The sequence below is a fragment of the Erpetoichthys calabaricus genome, chromosome 7 (assembly GCF_900747795.2).
Source record: "Erpetoichthys calabaricus chromosome 7, fErpCal1.3, whole genome shotgun sequence".
NCBI lineage: Eukaryota > Metazoa > Chordata > Cladistia > Polypteriformes > Polypteridae > Erpetoichthys > Erpetoichthys calabaricus.
In genome coordinates, this window is record NC_041400.2 from 118827414 (window position 1) to 118845189 (window position 17776).

Here is a 17776-nt window from a genome sequence, read left to right on the forward strand (position 1 = left end):
TCACTCAGTTAAGCAGGGTTCTCAACTTGGAGTACCTGGATGCTTTTGTTCCAGCCAATCTTTTTAATTAGAAGTCTCATTTATTGCTGCTAAACAAACAAGTTTGCCTAAATTTGATCTCACTCACTGTTCTTTGTCTTCTGCAGGTTAACAAATTGGATACAAATAACAATTTGTGGATGCCGGCGTATCCATTAGGGATTGATCGGCCACCAACTGAAATCAGCCGATTTTCCAAAAATAGGTGTTTTCATCCCCTGTGTTTCTAAGCTTTACAGTAATTTAGTTGTTGTGCTCCTTTATGCAGGGTATAACATAATAGTTGAGCCAGTGCACGTCTTTTTTTTTTTCCTTTTGCATCAACATTCCTTTAGTATAAACAAAGAGCAGTGTGCGGATGTTTGTTTTATTAGTGAACATGAGGTGACTTGTATAAATTAAAGAAGGATATGTGAAAGTGGAATGTGAAAAGCAGAATAATAAACTGAAAAAAAAAAAGGGAATTGGAGAAGTCGTCCTATGCAAATAGACAAATGGCAAAAAAAGCTACTGTAAGGAATTCAGAACTATTTTGTCCTTTACATAGGGCACAGCTTGAGTATGGACAGTGTGCTTGTTTAAAATGCAGCAGCTTACACTTTTATTTGAAAAAAGAAAAAACAAATTTGAATTTGCTGCTTAGTAAACAATAGACTTTTTTAAAAGCTTTGTACCGTATTTATTTGTTGCTATGTTTCATACAGCATATGTATGGTAAGAAACAAGTACTACATAATTAAAATGGTAATCCATATTTATAAGTATACCTCTAGAATTACAAATGTGTAGTTAATACACTGAATAAAAACAAAACACCTGTACAAATATGGTATAGCATAACAACAAAAAGCTGTAGTGCAATTAATGAATTAAAGTGATTAAACATGTAAGTGCATGTATATGTACATTTAAGAAGTGTTTAATTGCCAATATCAATTAATTGATTGTGCAAGAATAAATATCATAGATTTGTTGTTGGAGAAACAGTGAAAACTGTTTTTTAATTAAGCCTTGATTCAGATAGGTACATGACAGAAAAAAAAAAACTAAACATTATGATAGCTTGTAATTATGAAAAGCATTTTATTTCCTTTTATTCCATATGTATTATGGATAAATACTTTGTACATATTTTATTAAAATATGTATTGTAAGGAAATTGTACTTTAGTATTTTATGGTCACTGAACAATAACCCTACAGAATTTTATTTTGTAAACAAAAAATGAACAGTAAACACCTTTAGTCTGCAGTTTAATTATAAAAATACACTAATATAGGACAAAAAAAATGTTTTTCTGGTTATGCAGGAGTTTGGAGAAAAAACTTTTTTAAACGGATAAAGAGAAAAATAAAAACTGCATCGGTATCTGCCGATCAAGAAACATGGAATCAGTGATCAGCACCAGCTTTAAAAAACTGATGGGAACATCCCTAGTATCCATCACAAATAATCTGTTTCAAAAAATATTTGGGAGGGGAAAAAAAAATCAGCGAGAAAGACTGAATACTACTAATCTTCTGCAGGTTAAAAAAAAAAAAAAGTAACATCCATAATTTTCAATATTTCTAATCACAGCACTAACTGGTCAAACAATTGTCTTACATGTTTTATTAACAGCAATATTTCGAAATTAGCCAGAGTGAAAATGTGCAGTCATCCAGGAGCCAAGTTTGAGACAGTGCCTGTGCTTAAGTATGCTTAACCACATCTTCAAACTATTGCTGAACTACTTGTAAACGATATACTCTGAAGACGCATTATTGTTGGAGCAACACTTGAAGACAGTCAGAATTCTTACTCGTTTTATATTTGCAGTGCAACCATTTTCTCAGAGAGTAGCACCTGATTTGAAGGACTGAAATGTCCATGTATTGTAGAGATACAACTGTGTTGTAATATAATGCTTACATCCAACTCCAGGCAGCTTAGAACACAACCTGTCAAAATGACAAAAAAAAAAGTTCAGTTACTAAATGTTAAAACTACTTTAATTACTGTAGGGTCACCAAGTCAATTTATCTGACAATACATGTATAAATAACTTGCAATTAATACATTTTATTTACAGAGATATTTTAATGCAAGTTTTGTTTTCTCAAGCCATATTAGAAAGACTTATATCTCTATTTTGCATTGCAGATGCAATACCCAATGTGATTTCAAAATACAATACACTTGCACATTTGTTCATAATTTACTTCTCACGACCATGGAACTCCAAAGATTCACCCTGGTTCTTAATTACTTTTAATTTAGTTCACAGTGACAACTCAGAGAACATTGATAACGCATCAAATTACTTCCGTACATATAATGCGTTCTAGATCACTTTGTTTGGTATACAGCAGCCTCAGTTTTGCACTAACTTTAATCCCTGAGATATATTTTAGTGGCTTATGATCTTTATATAAAAAAAAAAAAAAAAAAATCATAAATAAGTTTTATCATGAATCCTGAAATGTGATAATGGTACCTCACACCAAGAATTTCACATGTGCACATATATGTAAATTATGCATCTTACAAAAATCCAATTTAAGTTTTGAAACAATTTATAATACTAAGGAAGAGTGTCCATTACCAACTTGATATGCTGTGTACTCTCACACTCACACACACATACCCAAATTCATGCAAACTGGTGTAACTTATATCTGCCATGTAGATGTTATCTATATGCATCCAAGTGCCCTGTTAACAGTATCTCTGCCCTAAATATTTTTTAAAAACTGCATAGAATGTGTTATTATTGCCTATATTTAAAAGACAAATGAAAATGTTACAAAACTGTAGCCTTGTTAATTGATTACGTACACCTTTTGTGGAGATGCTGGTCAATAGCCATTTAAATATAGCATAAGATTATAGCTCTGAAGAGAAAATAATAATGCATTTCTCTCACCTCTTTAAAATTTTCTTGTACAATGATCCAAATGGAAAAAAATAAACCTATTATACAATGACAGAGGGGTAACTAATATTCCAGTGTTACATTCTGATCTGGGATTCACTGTGAAACTATTTAGATGAAATTTGATGCTTGTGATAAGAAAGCCTGAGTTGTTGGAGAAAGAGAAAACAAACAAAAAAGCCTGAGAGTAAAGAAAGCTCATTCAATTCACTATTTTACAATAATTTACAGTAGCACATATTCTTTAAAAAAGTATTTAGATTCATCACTGACAAAAACATCTTGACTATTTTACAGTTGTACGTACACAATTTAAATATTCAAGCTTAATGAAAAAATCAATGTGGTCACAAAATGCACTGTAAACAGGTACTTTGGAAAGTATGCCATAGTCTTCTGGGTCATTGTGAAAACCCAGTTTATGTTCTTAGGCATTATAAATGTCAGACGTTTCCAAACATTTACTCCATCCAAAAAAAAAAAGTCTTCATTGCAAAACAGTCTTAAATAAACCAAAGACCACATAAAAATTCAGATTATTTTCTGCTATTCAGTGTGGTAGGGGAAGGAAGGGGCAGTGTTCAAGTTTGTTGTGTAGTAGCAAATATCATTAAAAAGACGCGCAAAGAAAAAATTGCCACACTTCAACACGATGCAGCATTATCTTAAATATAAAAATATTAACTCTTCTTAAATTGGATATTACACCTTACAACCTGGAAAGAACAGCAGCAGAAACACCGCTGAAAGTAGCTGTTCCACAGCATTTTCAAGTCATCATAAGGCAATTACTGTGTTCAGCTGTTTATGGCTAAGAAATGTTCCATTTTGAAGTTTCTACAAGTGTTATGTTTTCCGACTGCTCCAGATCTGCTCTGGGGTACTTTTGTGGTCTGAGGAGTACTCAAAAGGAGACCTGTGTCCAAGTGGAGATCTAGAATCATACGGTGATCTCTGTCCCAATGGAGACCTGGGCCCACTTCCAGAAGGTCTGTGGTCCATTTGCCAGTCTGAATGATATCTGTATTCTCGAGAAGGTTTATGATGGCCATAATCTGAGCTAGATCGGTGGTCCAAATGAGATTTGTGATCCGAGTATGATCGATGGTCTGCAGGAGCACGATCCCTATTACTTCCCTCTATATTTGATCTGTGGTCTCTACTTCTGTGATCTTCTAGCTTTCTGACTTTGTTTTCACTATAGTACCTGTAACAAACAGATAAGATATTGCTTTAACATTAAACTGGTAAACTAACACAGATGGTAGAGTATACAATTAAATAATAAATATTAACAGCTGAACTGGTAAACTAACACAGATGGTAGAGTATACAATTAAATAATAAATATTAACAGCTGAACAGCATATTTTAAGTTCCAAATTGATAAATTAGTGTTACAACGACAGTTTGAACAAGACTATTGTAGCATGTTATGAAGTAATACAGTTCTTGAAAATTTTCATAAATTTTCTAGCAAAACCACTGCAATTAGAAGATAGAAATAACCTCATAAACCAATCGCAAGTAACTGACAGGGACATTAATAAGAAGAAATAGGTGTGCTAAGTACTGTATTATGAATGGACTGCTTTATTTTTGAAACTTTATTCAAAAAGTTTGATCTCTAATAAATCTACTATCTACCACAAAACTATACATACTCAAATAGTAACTGTATTATAATATTAAGCATACTTGTAAACCAATGTGAAATTAACAATTCACATTTAAACAAACATTGGAAACTTTACATTGAAACCCTGAATCGTAATAAATTGAGACTAACTCTGCATTTATAAATTTAAAAATAAATAAATAATAAGAACTGATAACTAATCATTAGGATAAATTATCACCACCACCCCACCCTTACCCTAAGCAGCTTACCTGCTGTCCTGACGATAGTGATCCCTATCTCGATGATCCTTTCCATTACTAAATGCTGAATATGGTCTTTTTCTTGTTAAATCACTTTTTCTGTAAGAATCTCCAGGATGTCTGCCTTTATGATGATCATGGTAGTGAGATGAGTGGTGTCTTTCTGATGTGTAGCTATCTCTACTGCTGTCATCATGGTGTGAGTTCTCTTTCAGCCTTTCTACTTCTAAGTAAAAAAAAAACCAAAAATGTCAGGTAGTACGAGCATGAGTCTTGCCATTATCTATTTTGAGAAATTACTTTGCCAAATTTTTCTCTACCAAAAGCAAAAATTAAAAAGCCTATTGTACTTTTTTATCCCTTATAATGAAGGATGTGAAAATGTCGTAAATAAACAAGGATTTAACTTTAAATATGGTGTGACCACCAGGAAGAGTTGCAGCACCCCAAACCTCAGGCACAACCTAACAGACACTAGTTCCAGTTTAAATGAAATATTTATTCACAGCAAATACTTTACACCAAGCCTCCAAAAGTGACATAAACCAATACAAATCCTTCCTCTCCTTCCTCCAACTCGCCTGGATAAGATCGAGCTGTCTCTTTTTTCTTGGACCCAGAAGTACTTCCGGTGCCAGGGCATAGCCTGACGGAAGTGCTTCCAGGTCAATCAGAAGTCCTAAAAAATAGGGACTACAAGTCCAGGCATGGCCTGCAGGCTTCCATGTGGCAATCCTAATCCAGGGAGGCCACCACCTAGCATACTGGGGGAGAAAATATTTATTGGTGCTCATCTCCCTAGGTCCCTTCTATTGCACCGGCCTCACAGCAGGGTAACAGTCCTTGTTGAACCCTGGCCAGGATGCCAGTCTCTGCATGCCATCCATTACAATGGCCTTAAGATGTATGTTTTAAACAAAACATTAAATAATGTTAAATTTGAGTGATTTAAATCAGAATAAATAACATATCTGCCCAAAACATTTTTAAATAAACTAGAAAATATTCCATTTATCAGTTTGTAGAAATCTTCCTCTTATTAATTTGTAAGATATTTTTACCTCCAACTACATGTAGCTAATCAACATTACTTCACCTGCTTAAAACAACTGTGGTTAAATGTTGGCTCAAGCAGCAAGTTCAGCATTTTTTCTTTTAAAAGTTGTTTCATGTAAGTGTCAGATTATTTCAATTTGTATCTTTATTGTGTCTCTTCAAAAATTCCTAATTGGGTTTATTTACTTTCCAGCAATTTAACCAATATGACTCAATTTTCACTTGTGCAATAACAGTTTATAATTTACTGAAAAGTCTTTTTTTCTTTTTTCAAACCTTGGTTACTGATCATGTCAGTGGTAATCACACTGAAGTAGCTTCTATTCTTTAAAATTTATAAAATACACAAGTTATCTGAACTATGATAACTATCAATATTTAATGATAATTAGTTTTAATTAAACTCCTAGTTTGGAATTCAGTTTTTTCTCTGCAGTGTGTATATACTGTATTGGTGAATATTGCTTATTTAAATACACAAATATCTCTTAAATTTATATCAACAATTAAGTTATTTTGGAACATCTGCTCATTTCAACGGTATTCAAATAATAATTAGTAAAGATATAAACTGAAAAATAACTGCATGATTAACCGAAATTTTTAAAGTCATAAAATGTCACAAAAATCATCAATTGTGATTCTAAAAAGTCAGGACAGAGTACTCTGCTTAAGCCTTTCACCTTAAATTAAGCTAATAAAGCTGGCTTACCTGTATGTTTAATGCTGTGAGTGTTCTGACCACTGTTGTTTTGATCAGCTGCCTAAAAGGTAAAGCAAAACAAAAATACATCCTTTAGAAGCAAGATCACATTTGTTTGTGTTAACTATAGTTTTTAAATGATGTAACACAGGTCAAATTCTGTTAGAACTAAGTGCCAGGGCCTGAAAAAATAACTTGTTTTAACAAGGATTTCATTATAATGGAACTGGAACACAGCGTGGTCTTTCGGCACAAAGCTGTCTGCAGAATGCTGAACTCAATGGCAACGTCCGTTTTGTTCTTGCTAGCATCAACTATAGCAAGAAGTTACAAACTTATTATTATTAATGGCACCCCTCATTGTCCATAGCGCAGTCAGTATTATTAGACCTTATGGTCCAGGGGTTAATGTCCCCCTAGGTGTCCAGAGCAAGCACTGCTTGAGTTACATTAACAGTACTCCTTGGTGTACATAATGTGTGCCCCTTAACCTCCATATACACCGTCTCTCAGGTGACTTCGCCAAACAGGTTGACCGGCTTCCAGCAGCTGCCGTCTGTTCTTTTGTGAGTCGCATATTTATTTATTTATTTTTTAAAAAAGTTCATGATATGAAGTTCTAGTAAATGAAGGTCACATTCATAAATAGGAATCACTGGAGATTATATAAATATATATATTATCTATATATATATATATATATATATAATTTGCAAACAGAGAACTCAAAGACTTTAAACTGTTTTTTTTTTTTAAAGGATATGGCGTGCAAGTGTTCATAGGATCTAATTTCAGCAAATTTATAAACATGCTGAAAACTGGTTATGCAGCATACACATGAGGGAAGCTCAGCAGTCTGCACTTTTGCTGAAGGCCAAGTCAAAAATTAATCATCAATCTGACCAATGTACTCGATGAAATCAAATCACACCTTGAGAAACCTGGAAATAAGCAACAGAACATAGTTCTGGCAAACCTCCAGAGCTCTATATGTACAGCCAACGTAAAATTGCATTGACATTTATCCTGCCCCCTAGATACGCCCACAATGCCTCAAGTCTGCAGTAATCCTTACCGAGCTCTGCTCTGCTGCAAGTGTATGATGACTATCAAGTAAACCAAGTGACAAACATGCCATTTAATTAGCTGTTCAGCAGAGCTACTGAATCATAATTTTTGAGCCAACTACATAAAGAAAAAAAAAAAAAAAAACTATATGCATGTTTTTCTGCTTCATTTTTTTTTTTTTAAGGAAACTAGTAGGCTTTGCCCCCTGCTTGATTCGGTCGCCAACCCCAAAACCCCAACCGGCTTGTGCTACGCGCCAGACACTTCACGACTCTGCCACTCGTGTATGTGGATTTCACTTTCACCAAGCAACAAATATTGTAATTCTCGCGGATACGCCTCTTCATTGGGAAGAAACACTACTTTTCCCTGATGGCAACATGAATTAGATGATCTACAAGTCTCCGACTTAAAGTTTAAATCTGAAAAATATATTCAATCTCTTTCTGCTGTTCCGTTATTTCAACGAGAAATAAATTCCGTTTGTTTGCGCTAATGCGATCTTTACTATCATTTTTTTGAGACTTTCGAATTTTAGTACTTTCATTATCTCTAACCTTTCCTGCAGCTGTATTGCGTCGTTTTTGAATTCTTTATAACGTTTTACTTTGTCATCTACTCTTTGTCTTTTGTTTTCGGACCCCGGGCATGGTTAAATCTCTTGGCACAAAGTCTTGTCGCTTGGGACGTGAAAGTATCTCTCTGAAAAAGTCACATCTCGTCTAAGGCTAAAAAGTTTCATCTCATCCCAGGATTTTTTTTTATTATAATAGAGAGAAATAACTTCCTTATAATGAATTTTGCATATAAAATGTACTTTAATAACTTTTTTTTTTAAATAACATCACTACAGGAAATTGGCCAGGACCAAAAACATCAGTTAAAACAATTTCATTAAAATAAAGTTTGTTATGGTAGAATTTGACTTTTATTAGATTTTCATTGATCAAAAAAAAAAAAAAAAAAAGTGTCTCCTCCTCGGCACTGAAAGATAGGGTGGGAAACAAATTAATCCAAGAGGGTGCTTGTGCATAACCACTGATGCTCAGACTGAAAGGAGGAAGTTATACTCATTTGTGCATCTAATGAGAATGCCCCATCTACACTGCAAAACCAAAATCAACAAATCCAAATATCTATAAGAGAACTTTTTACAAGTTCTCACCAACTGGGAATTCTTTGGCAGAAACTTTGAAACTGCCGAAGAAGAAAGGGAAATTATCTTTGGTTTTTTCAACCTGTGCAGCCTTCATCAGTAAAAAGAACAGTGCAACGAAATGAAAAAGAATATAATAATCAGAAACCAGTTCTGACTGCTAAGTAATATATAAGCAGTTTAATTTAACTTACTAGTATATAAAATGGGTTGATCGATAGACTCATATTGATTTTAAAAAAAGTGTATGACTAGCAACTTGCCCCAAATCATGTAAAAATAATGGTCCTGTACTTGAAAGTTCAGTTGTTAATTAAAGAGTGCTCATAGCTGTAAAATGTGTTTCAATAACTACGGAACAAATGAAATTTTATCACCCTATTCTTCTTTAACATGCCAAAAGGAATGGCTGTACAAACAACTGGCAATAAAATTAAGCTTGAAAGATTTTCATAAAAAAAAAAAAAAAAAAGACAAATGGAATAGGTCAAAAGAAACCCAGTTGCTGCACCTCTATTAAAAATAGTAAACATTATAATCATAATTGCTTGTTTTTATTTTCTGTACTTACCAGTGCATTTTCCTGCCTTTTTTTGATAGCATGCTTATACAGTTTGTGCAATTTTCTAGCATCAAATTCTGTAAATTTTGACACAAATATCCAAAGATTTCTAGAAGAAAATGATTAAAGTTGTATATTAATAGAAATTCATATACTCAATAGGGACAACTCTGCTTTAATGTTAATTAAAAAAAAAAAAAAAAAAAACTTAAATCACAATGATGCACTGTGATCTAGGCAGCAGTAAAACTCATTATATTAGGTTTAGTCTTAAATATAAAATATATAGATTTATAAAAATAGCATTTTTAATAAAAATTATGCAGGTTTACTTACTTTCGCCATTGCTTAATTTGTTCCGGGTTAGTGTATTCTTTTAGGCATTCAGTAATGTGATCTCCAATTTTTATTAGGCACTGCCTTGTATGCTCCAGCTGTTCTCGCTCTGAAAGACCTTTTTCTGGTCTATCTAACTGCTTTAAAGCTGCTTTTACAGGACGCATCCTCTCTTTGCACTGACAAGAAAGGAATATTAATATGTTGTGATCAAATACAAATCACAACAGGCATATAAATAAACACTGTTGCCAAAAAAGAAAAAAATACCTCTTAATTACTATATGGGCTATTAAACATGATGTAAAGGAAGAAATACTGAACTTCTGGGTAACAACCTGGCCTGCAAAGTCAAACTCAAGCTAAAATATAGTACCCAAACACACAACCATCATTTATTTTCCTTTAGAATGAACACACTGATGAAAGAATCCCAATTTATTAATAGGCAATCTGATTTTGAAAACAATTACCTTAATTAAATGACTCACAAGGTTTAAAAACAGAAGTGAGCAACAAACACCAAACTATTCTGAATTTTTATGTGAATATTAATCCTTCAAAGCAATATTTTTTAATTTAACATGTAGATAAAAACAATAAGTGTTACTGTTCATCAATAACCTTTTAGCTGTATGCATGTTTGAGGGAAACTGAAACCAACAATCCCCATTTAAAAAGTATCCAAATATTCTCCATACTTCTCCAGACCAACATTTTAACACTAGAATTACCAAAGCCTACGAAAAAACTTGTAAACCTGGCCCACCTTAAATCCCTTCGCACCTCTCCGTCAGCGTCTTTTGTCTTGTAAATGTGCCAATCAAGACAAGCAGCCTACTATTCCATCCCCCCACCGCCGCAGAACGGGCACAAAGTTCTCCCAGTTACAGCCTTCATTATCTGGGAGTGAAGTGCTGGAGTTTTAGAGGGGAAATAATAAACGTTAACATTATACAAAGTTATTGTCTGTCTGTATGCCTGCATTATCACTCTTTAATTTAATATTTTCTTTATCAGTATGCTGCTGCTGGAGTATGTGAATTTCCCCTTGGGGATTAATAAAGTATCTATCTATCTATCTATCTAATAGATCGTTATTTGGAACACATGCATTTCATGTGTGTTCCGTTTCTACAATAATCTGTGTACACACATCGTTAAAACAAACATTTTTTCATATTTTAGTAATAAATGACAAAATGTAGATAAACTATATAATGTGTGAAGCAAGAAGTCCAAAGATCAAATAAACACTTTCACAAAAGGTTCAAGGATGATACAACAATTTCCATGCTGTGTTGACATCATGCACCAGAAGGTGTGAGCTTAATCAGTACAAGCAGGAGCACGCAGGTGGCCGGTTGCTTGTGCTATAACAAGCTTGACTTGGCAGTGATCAACGCACATGTACTGTGCAAGGCATGTATGAGGTCCACGGAGAAAAGAAGAGTGTTCATGGCTCAACTTGCAAAGGAACTTCGTCGTCGCTTCTTATAAGAAAAGGCAATGGAAAAGGAGGATGCAACAAAGACAAGCTTCTTTTCCAAGATAGCCACTTCCCCCAGAAAAGCAAAATGAGTCAGCGTCAGGCGCTCCTTCAGTGTACTAGGAACCACAGCATAGAGAGAAGTGTGTACATTGCAACAGGTACACATGTCATAAATGTAGGAAGGACGGTCCTTGGGTGTGTGGGAAGTGTTAACATTTCAATTTGATGATTGCATATAGCGGGTGGCGCAGTGGTAGCACTGCTGCCTCGCAGTAAGGAGACCTGGGTTCGCTTTCCGGGTCCTCCATGCATGCAGTTTGCATGTTCTCCCCGTATGTGTGTGGGTTTCCTCCCACAGTCCAAAGATATGCAGGTTAGGTGGATTGGCGATTCTAAATTGGCCCTAGTGTGTGCTTGGTGTGTGTGTGTGTGTGCGCGTATGTGTGTGTGTCCTGCAGTGTGTTGGCGCCCTGCCTGGGATTGGTTCCTGCCTTGCGCTCTGTGTTGGCTGGGATTGGCTCCAGCAGACCCCCATGACCCGGTGTTCGGATTCAGCGGGTTGGAAAATGGATGGATGGATGGACTGCATATAGCGCTGAAGTGACCTTCTCTGTACTATGCTTTCCTCTGCATGTCCTGGAGTACAAAAAAACAGCACCATGCACCAAAATGTGGAGACTGGGCAAGACCGAAGGAGAAAAAAAAAAAAACACTGGTCACTGATTACAACTGCAAGATGATATGCGAATGAATATGAATAATATGAAAAAATGCTGCATCAGTGCCACAATGTTTTCCGAAATGCAGAGGCATAGCTAGGGTTTTCAGCGCCCGGGGACAACTGAAGATTTCGCGCCCCCTCCTGTTTGCCAAAATGCAATGGGGTTGCGGGGGGTGTTGTATCGTGATTGTGACAGAGAATAAAAGTGGGGGAAAAAAAAAAACGCTAACTTTTACAAATACAATAAATTTACAGCGGCTGTTACAGACGCAAGTCAAATGTATCTGTTTATTGTATAATATTAACAATAAAAGCAGCTCACTACTCAAAACAGTAAATATACAAGGCAGTCAGGATCGAACCGCGGTCTCGATTACAAATTTGCAATTCATACTGTTGTGCCACGGAAACTGTTGTATCATGCTTGAACCTTTTGTGAAAGTGTTTATTTGATCTTTGGACTTCATGCTTCACACATTATATAGTTTGTCTACATTTTGTTATTTATTACTAAAATATGAAAAACGTTTCTGTTTAACGATGTGTGTACACAGATTATTGTAGAAACGGAACACACATGAAATGCATGTGTTCCAAATAACGATCTATTATTTCCCCTCTAAAACTCCAGCACTTCACTCCCAGATAATGAAGGCTGGAACTGGGAGAACTTTGTGCCCATTCTGCGGAGGTGGGGGGATGGAATAGTACGCTGCTTGTCTTGATCAGCACATTTACGAGACAAAAAACGCTGACACAGCAGTGCGAAGGGATTTAAGTGTTAAGCAATATATATTATTTGAGCGGCCTTAAAAAGAGAAATTAGAATGAAAATGTTATAGGCAAGTTGTATATGTGCAATTAATAAAAGTCTTAAATTTACAGGAATGTTTACTTGTACAAGGAACTGTAACATAATGGCTTTTCAGACTGAAGGTAAAATAATGTCATGAAACAAGTCATGACTGCACTTAAAGCAGTGTGCTCCTTAAGGCTGTGTTACATTACATGACTTTGAAGTGACTTTCAGTTGCAGACTTCATTACCTTAATCCTGCTCCCATGACTTTCAGTCGTGTGTAGCGAGTCTAGTCTACATCTCACCAAGACAAAAAACCAACAGGTCTGATTTTGTCTTAAAGCTCTAGCTAAATTTGAATGTTGACAAGAAATTAAGCAGTGTATAGCCTATATCCTAAAACTGACTGTGTGTTTGTGTCAGCATATGACTTTATATAAACGTGTGCACTGCAGAAAATGTACGCTATAATAATAATCATGAACAGCAGAATTACATTTGTTATTAATGTTAAATACAGTATTTTGCCATTGTTATTCTTGGTATTATAAGACGTATTTTTTTCACATCAAAACTTAAAACTATCAATTTATTAAGGGGTCAGTTCAAACTCATTCAATTAAAATGCTTTCTGCAGAATGTTCATGTATGCATTTTACAAATGTTAAATGACTGAGCAACTAAAAATAATGCAGATATGTGAAAAGTTGGGAAAACAAAGCACCATAAACCAATAAGTAGTATTGAGATGTTGTCAGGACAGAGTGCTGCCAACAGAAATGTATGCAAATACTTGACAGAGTTTATGATAATGATAACAACAGAACTATGGATTAAACATTAAGCAAAATAAGCACATGCTTAGGGTACCAAGGGAAAGGAGGCACACACAGTATTTTTTTTTAAACAGTGGTAGAAAACTAAGTTAGGGCTGCACAATTGTTTATTAATCAGAATGCATTCCATTTAGTACTCCCACTAAGTCAGGAATTGAGCTTTTCCAATTATGGTCTGATCCGCAACAAGATCTTTTAAAATGTGTACACTTCTTTCAAGTGCTTACAGAAGTGTCCAGAAAAACAGAAGTAAAGTTGACCTGGCACTTTTTAGTAGGGTTTATTTTATTTTCATTTTCAATAGCAACAATGTTATTAAAAAAACATACCATCTACTGGGTCACCATTTTCCCACTGTGATGCCAAAGACAGATCTTTTGTTACTGGAAGTGTTTGATATCTGATAAAGGTGGCATAGTTAAATATTAAGTTTAGGAGGTAAATACATTTTCACATGGGTGACATAGGTGTTGGTGGACTTTTTTCCTTCAATAAATCAAATGATTGTTTATAATTGTATTTACTAAGGATGTCTTTTAGATCATGTTGAATTTGTTTGCAGTCAGAAACAAATGTTATAAGTAAAAAGCACTGCATGCTTCTTCACCTTGCTATATATTAATACATTAAATGTGTTTATATAATGTATAAAAAAACTATAAGGTTGTGCTTATATTCACATCTTAATTGTTACATTACTGCTATATAAGATTTTAGTATGTACTTTAATTTTTATATACACAAACACCTTTTGTTTTCTCAGTTCCGCAGAACCCCAATTTAACATTCCCGTGTTTGACATTTCTCCACATCTTATATGTTAATGATATAGCTTGTTTTTGGAAAAGAAAAATGTATACAATTTGCTGTATTACAAAAATTGACTCAAACATTTTAATTGTAAAAAATAAAAAAACAATATTAAACAAAATTTTTATTTGTCAACTAGTCCACCACTTAATTTAAGGCCAAAGTACATCTTTCACTGTAATGCTGTTAAATGAAATTAATGAGGGGAGTAACAAAAGTCTATTCATGTGAACTTTTGAATTTGTTCGCCATGGTTGATTTTATCATGGAATGATATTCGAAAAGCAATAATAATTCATTAGATTTATCTAGCACTTATCTCACCTATTCACAAAAACGTCCTGAAAAATTCTCATTTGTAGGCTATCATGGGGACAAGAAATGAAAAAGTGAATCTCTCCAAGGAGAACAAACAAGTCCTCCTGCTCTTTCATCACAGTTTATTGATGGCAGAAAGCTTCACGAAGCAGGAAGCTCATCTTGGCGATCAAGCATCGCCTCAGGGGACTGTCTAAAAGTGGTTTGTCCGTTTTCAAATATTTACACAAAGAAATGTTTGGTTGAAGTTTTACAAAATCTCAAGAGCGGTTTCCCCAATTGCAAGTTGAGAAACTGGTTTCTTCACAAGAACAACACTATTGCACATTGAGCCAATAAGATCACCCTCTTCATTGATGCCTCTGGAATCAGCCTTTTGAATGACCCATCCTGCTTGCCTCACCTGAACTTCTGGCTTTTCTTTAAAATAAACGACATAATGCACATACAATTTTTATGACGATTGGGAAGACGTGATTAACGAAAATGGATGGGATGGGATAGCATAGCAGGTTGCTTGCTGCTTGTGCTGTTTGACACATTTGCAAAACAAAGATGCCGATGAAGAAGTGCAAAGGAATTTAAGGTGACCCGACATTATGACTTTTTTCGTAGGTTTCAAGGATTCTAGTGTTAATGCAGTGAATGAAGAGCTGGAAAAATTGGAAAATAGAGGATTTTTCTGGGGTGCATTGAAAAATGGACCCACAGATTACAAAAGTGTATTGAGGCTGGCGGCGACTAAGTGGAGAAGTAGAGAATGAATAAGGTTTGAGGAAAAAAAAAAAAAACAAAAAGATCTCTCTTAAAGAAAAGGGACTTTTGGAACTCCCCTCATTATAACATGAAGGTCAATAGTGTACAGTCAGTTATTAATTGTCATAATTGTGTACCCATATTTTAAGTATAAATTTCTAAGTAAAAAAAAAAAAAATACTATATATATATATATATATATATATATATATATATATATATATATATATATATATATAATTACATATTTTGATTCATGTATGCTGAAATGCTACATATCTACAAGTTTAGAAAGCAATGGAGTGAAAGATATTATTTGGTAATAATAAAACGTCTATTAGAATTATTTAAAAAAAAAGTATGCTCTCAAGTTCACTTAATTGCAAGGGTGAAAACCTTCTTTAGTACGCTGGATTGTAGGGCTTGTTCTGATAGCCTATGTTGAGGCAGTATTTAGTCAACACAGATGTATTTTTTTTATTTTGTTTTTACATTTTCCTTAAAGTTCAGAGATCTTTTGAAACACAGCATTGAAGTTTAGTTAGGCTTGTTTGCTTCTGTTTAGTGGAAAAGCAAATAAATTGAGAACAGTTCCTTGAATACTTATTTTTTATTGTCAATCTTGTTTCATTTTTTTACTGTATAGTCTATGTGCCTGTGCAATATATGTTTATTTCTTGTTAAATTCTTCAAATTTAAATTCACCTCCCTGGTGAGGAGTTCCGAGCACATCTAACCGGGAGGAGGCCCAGGGGAAGACCCAGGACACGCTGGAGGGACTATGACTCTCGGCTGGCCTGGGAACACCTTGGGATTCCCCCGGAAGAGCTAGAAGAAGTGGCCGGGGAGAGGGAAGTCTGGGTATCTCTGCTCAAGCTGCTGCCCCCGCGACCTGACCTCGGATAAGCGGAAGAGAATGGATGAATGGATGGATAAATTCTTCACATTATTTTGCACAATACAGATATTTTGGTATTTCTTCAGTTGATTAAAATGTTCATTATATAGAGAAGCATCACAGTGTTAACCTATCAAACTGGACCAACAGAAGCACCTAAACTGGACTCAAAATGAAAAATATGTACAAAGATTTATGCAATGATAGATAGCCCAACTGTGATAATTTTGAATTAACTCTTGACTTGATACACTTTTAGCCATATCACCCAAATCCTAATCTATACAGGTTGAAAAAAAAAATTCAAGAAAGAGAAAACTATAGTTGTAGCTTTCCTACTTTCATAAAGAGATGCCATTATTTGCATTAACCGTCACATGCGAGGCATGAGCCAGTGTTGCCAGAGAGTATGGATTATGCAGCTCCAACATCTTCAAACTACAGGAAAACCAGTGGAAAGATGACCTTCAAAGTTCTCACAGTCAAGTGGCTACACCAGACCAGACCAGGACTGAAAGACTTGTCAATTCTGTTTCAGATCTGTCACCTGTATTGCTGCTCAAAAACAATGCCAGACAATGTCCACATTGGTGATAGAAGAATGAAGGACAGGCTTAATGATGCTGGCCTTAAAGCAAAGCAACTTCTCAAACTGTTTGCTCACTACTCCTAAAAAGTTGATCTTACAGCAGGGCAACACAGTCTCTGTGGTCACAACTGTCCTGAGGAATGCTGGGGTGCATGTGCTCCTTTGGCTTGCCTTCTCCCTTCACCTTAACTTCATACAGCACTTTTAGGATGCCATGGATTACAATAACCTGGAGAAATGACAATCACAACCTGGCTAGCAGGTTTATTGAGTCTTTCACAAGAATGGGGCAAAATCCATTGGCTCTATGCACTTTAGAGCCATAGCAGTTAGCTTTAAATGCTTTTAACAAACAGAACATACTACTTTACTGAAGACAGATGTTAATGCTAATTTTCATCTCAAACTATCTGCAAGTCTTCATGATTTTGTGTTGTTCTACTGTTTATTGATATTTCAGCAATGAAGAATGAAATTTAAAGCCAGCGAGTGTTTGCGTCCCTAATCAGTACATATTCTTCTACAGAAAATGTGTTCAAGTTGCAATGTTTTTCAATATAAAATTTATACATAATAAGTGCATGTTACACATCTTACAGTATTTATTTTCATTTACAGTATATCACTACTACTCATTCCCCATTGTAAATAAACAAGTCCAAAGCTTTAAAGTTGGTGTTCATGCCTATACAATGCAATGCAAAGCCCCGTCTGCTTGAAAATGTTATCCTTAATCAACATCACATATTTGTCCAAATGTGCCATTGTTGCCAAATATATTCAGTGGCTGAAAATGGAATCATTCCTAATATTAAGTTATTCTTTATGGAAAATTTCAGCATG

General features: G+C 34.8%; 1 protein-coding gene across 2 annotated transcripts in view; it reads right to left on the reverse strand.

Moving 5' to 3' along the window:
- Window positions 1-1627: 1627 nt before the first annotated feature.
- Window positions 1628-17776, reverse strand: part of chd1 (chromodomain helicase DNA binding protein 1) — a 236842-nt gene continuing 220693 nt past the window's right edge. For both annotated transcript variants that reach the window (XM_051929867.1, XM_051929866.1), the window contains 5 exons: window positions 9716-9894; window positions 9389-9488; window positions 6603-6654; window positions 4844-5060; window positions 1628-4160 (listed from right to left, as the gene is read on the reverse strand). In XM_051929867.1, coding sequence (XP_051785827.1) covers window positions 3800-4160; window positions 4844-5060; window positions 6603-6654; window positions 9389-9488; window positions 9716-9894 — 909 coding nt within the window. In that variant the 3' untranslated portion in view covers window positions 1628-3799. The remainder of the gene's footprint in view (window positions 4161-4843; window positions 5061-6602; window positions 6655-9388; window positions 9489-9715; window positions 9895-17776) is intronic.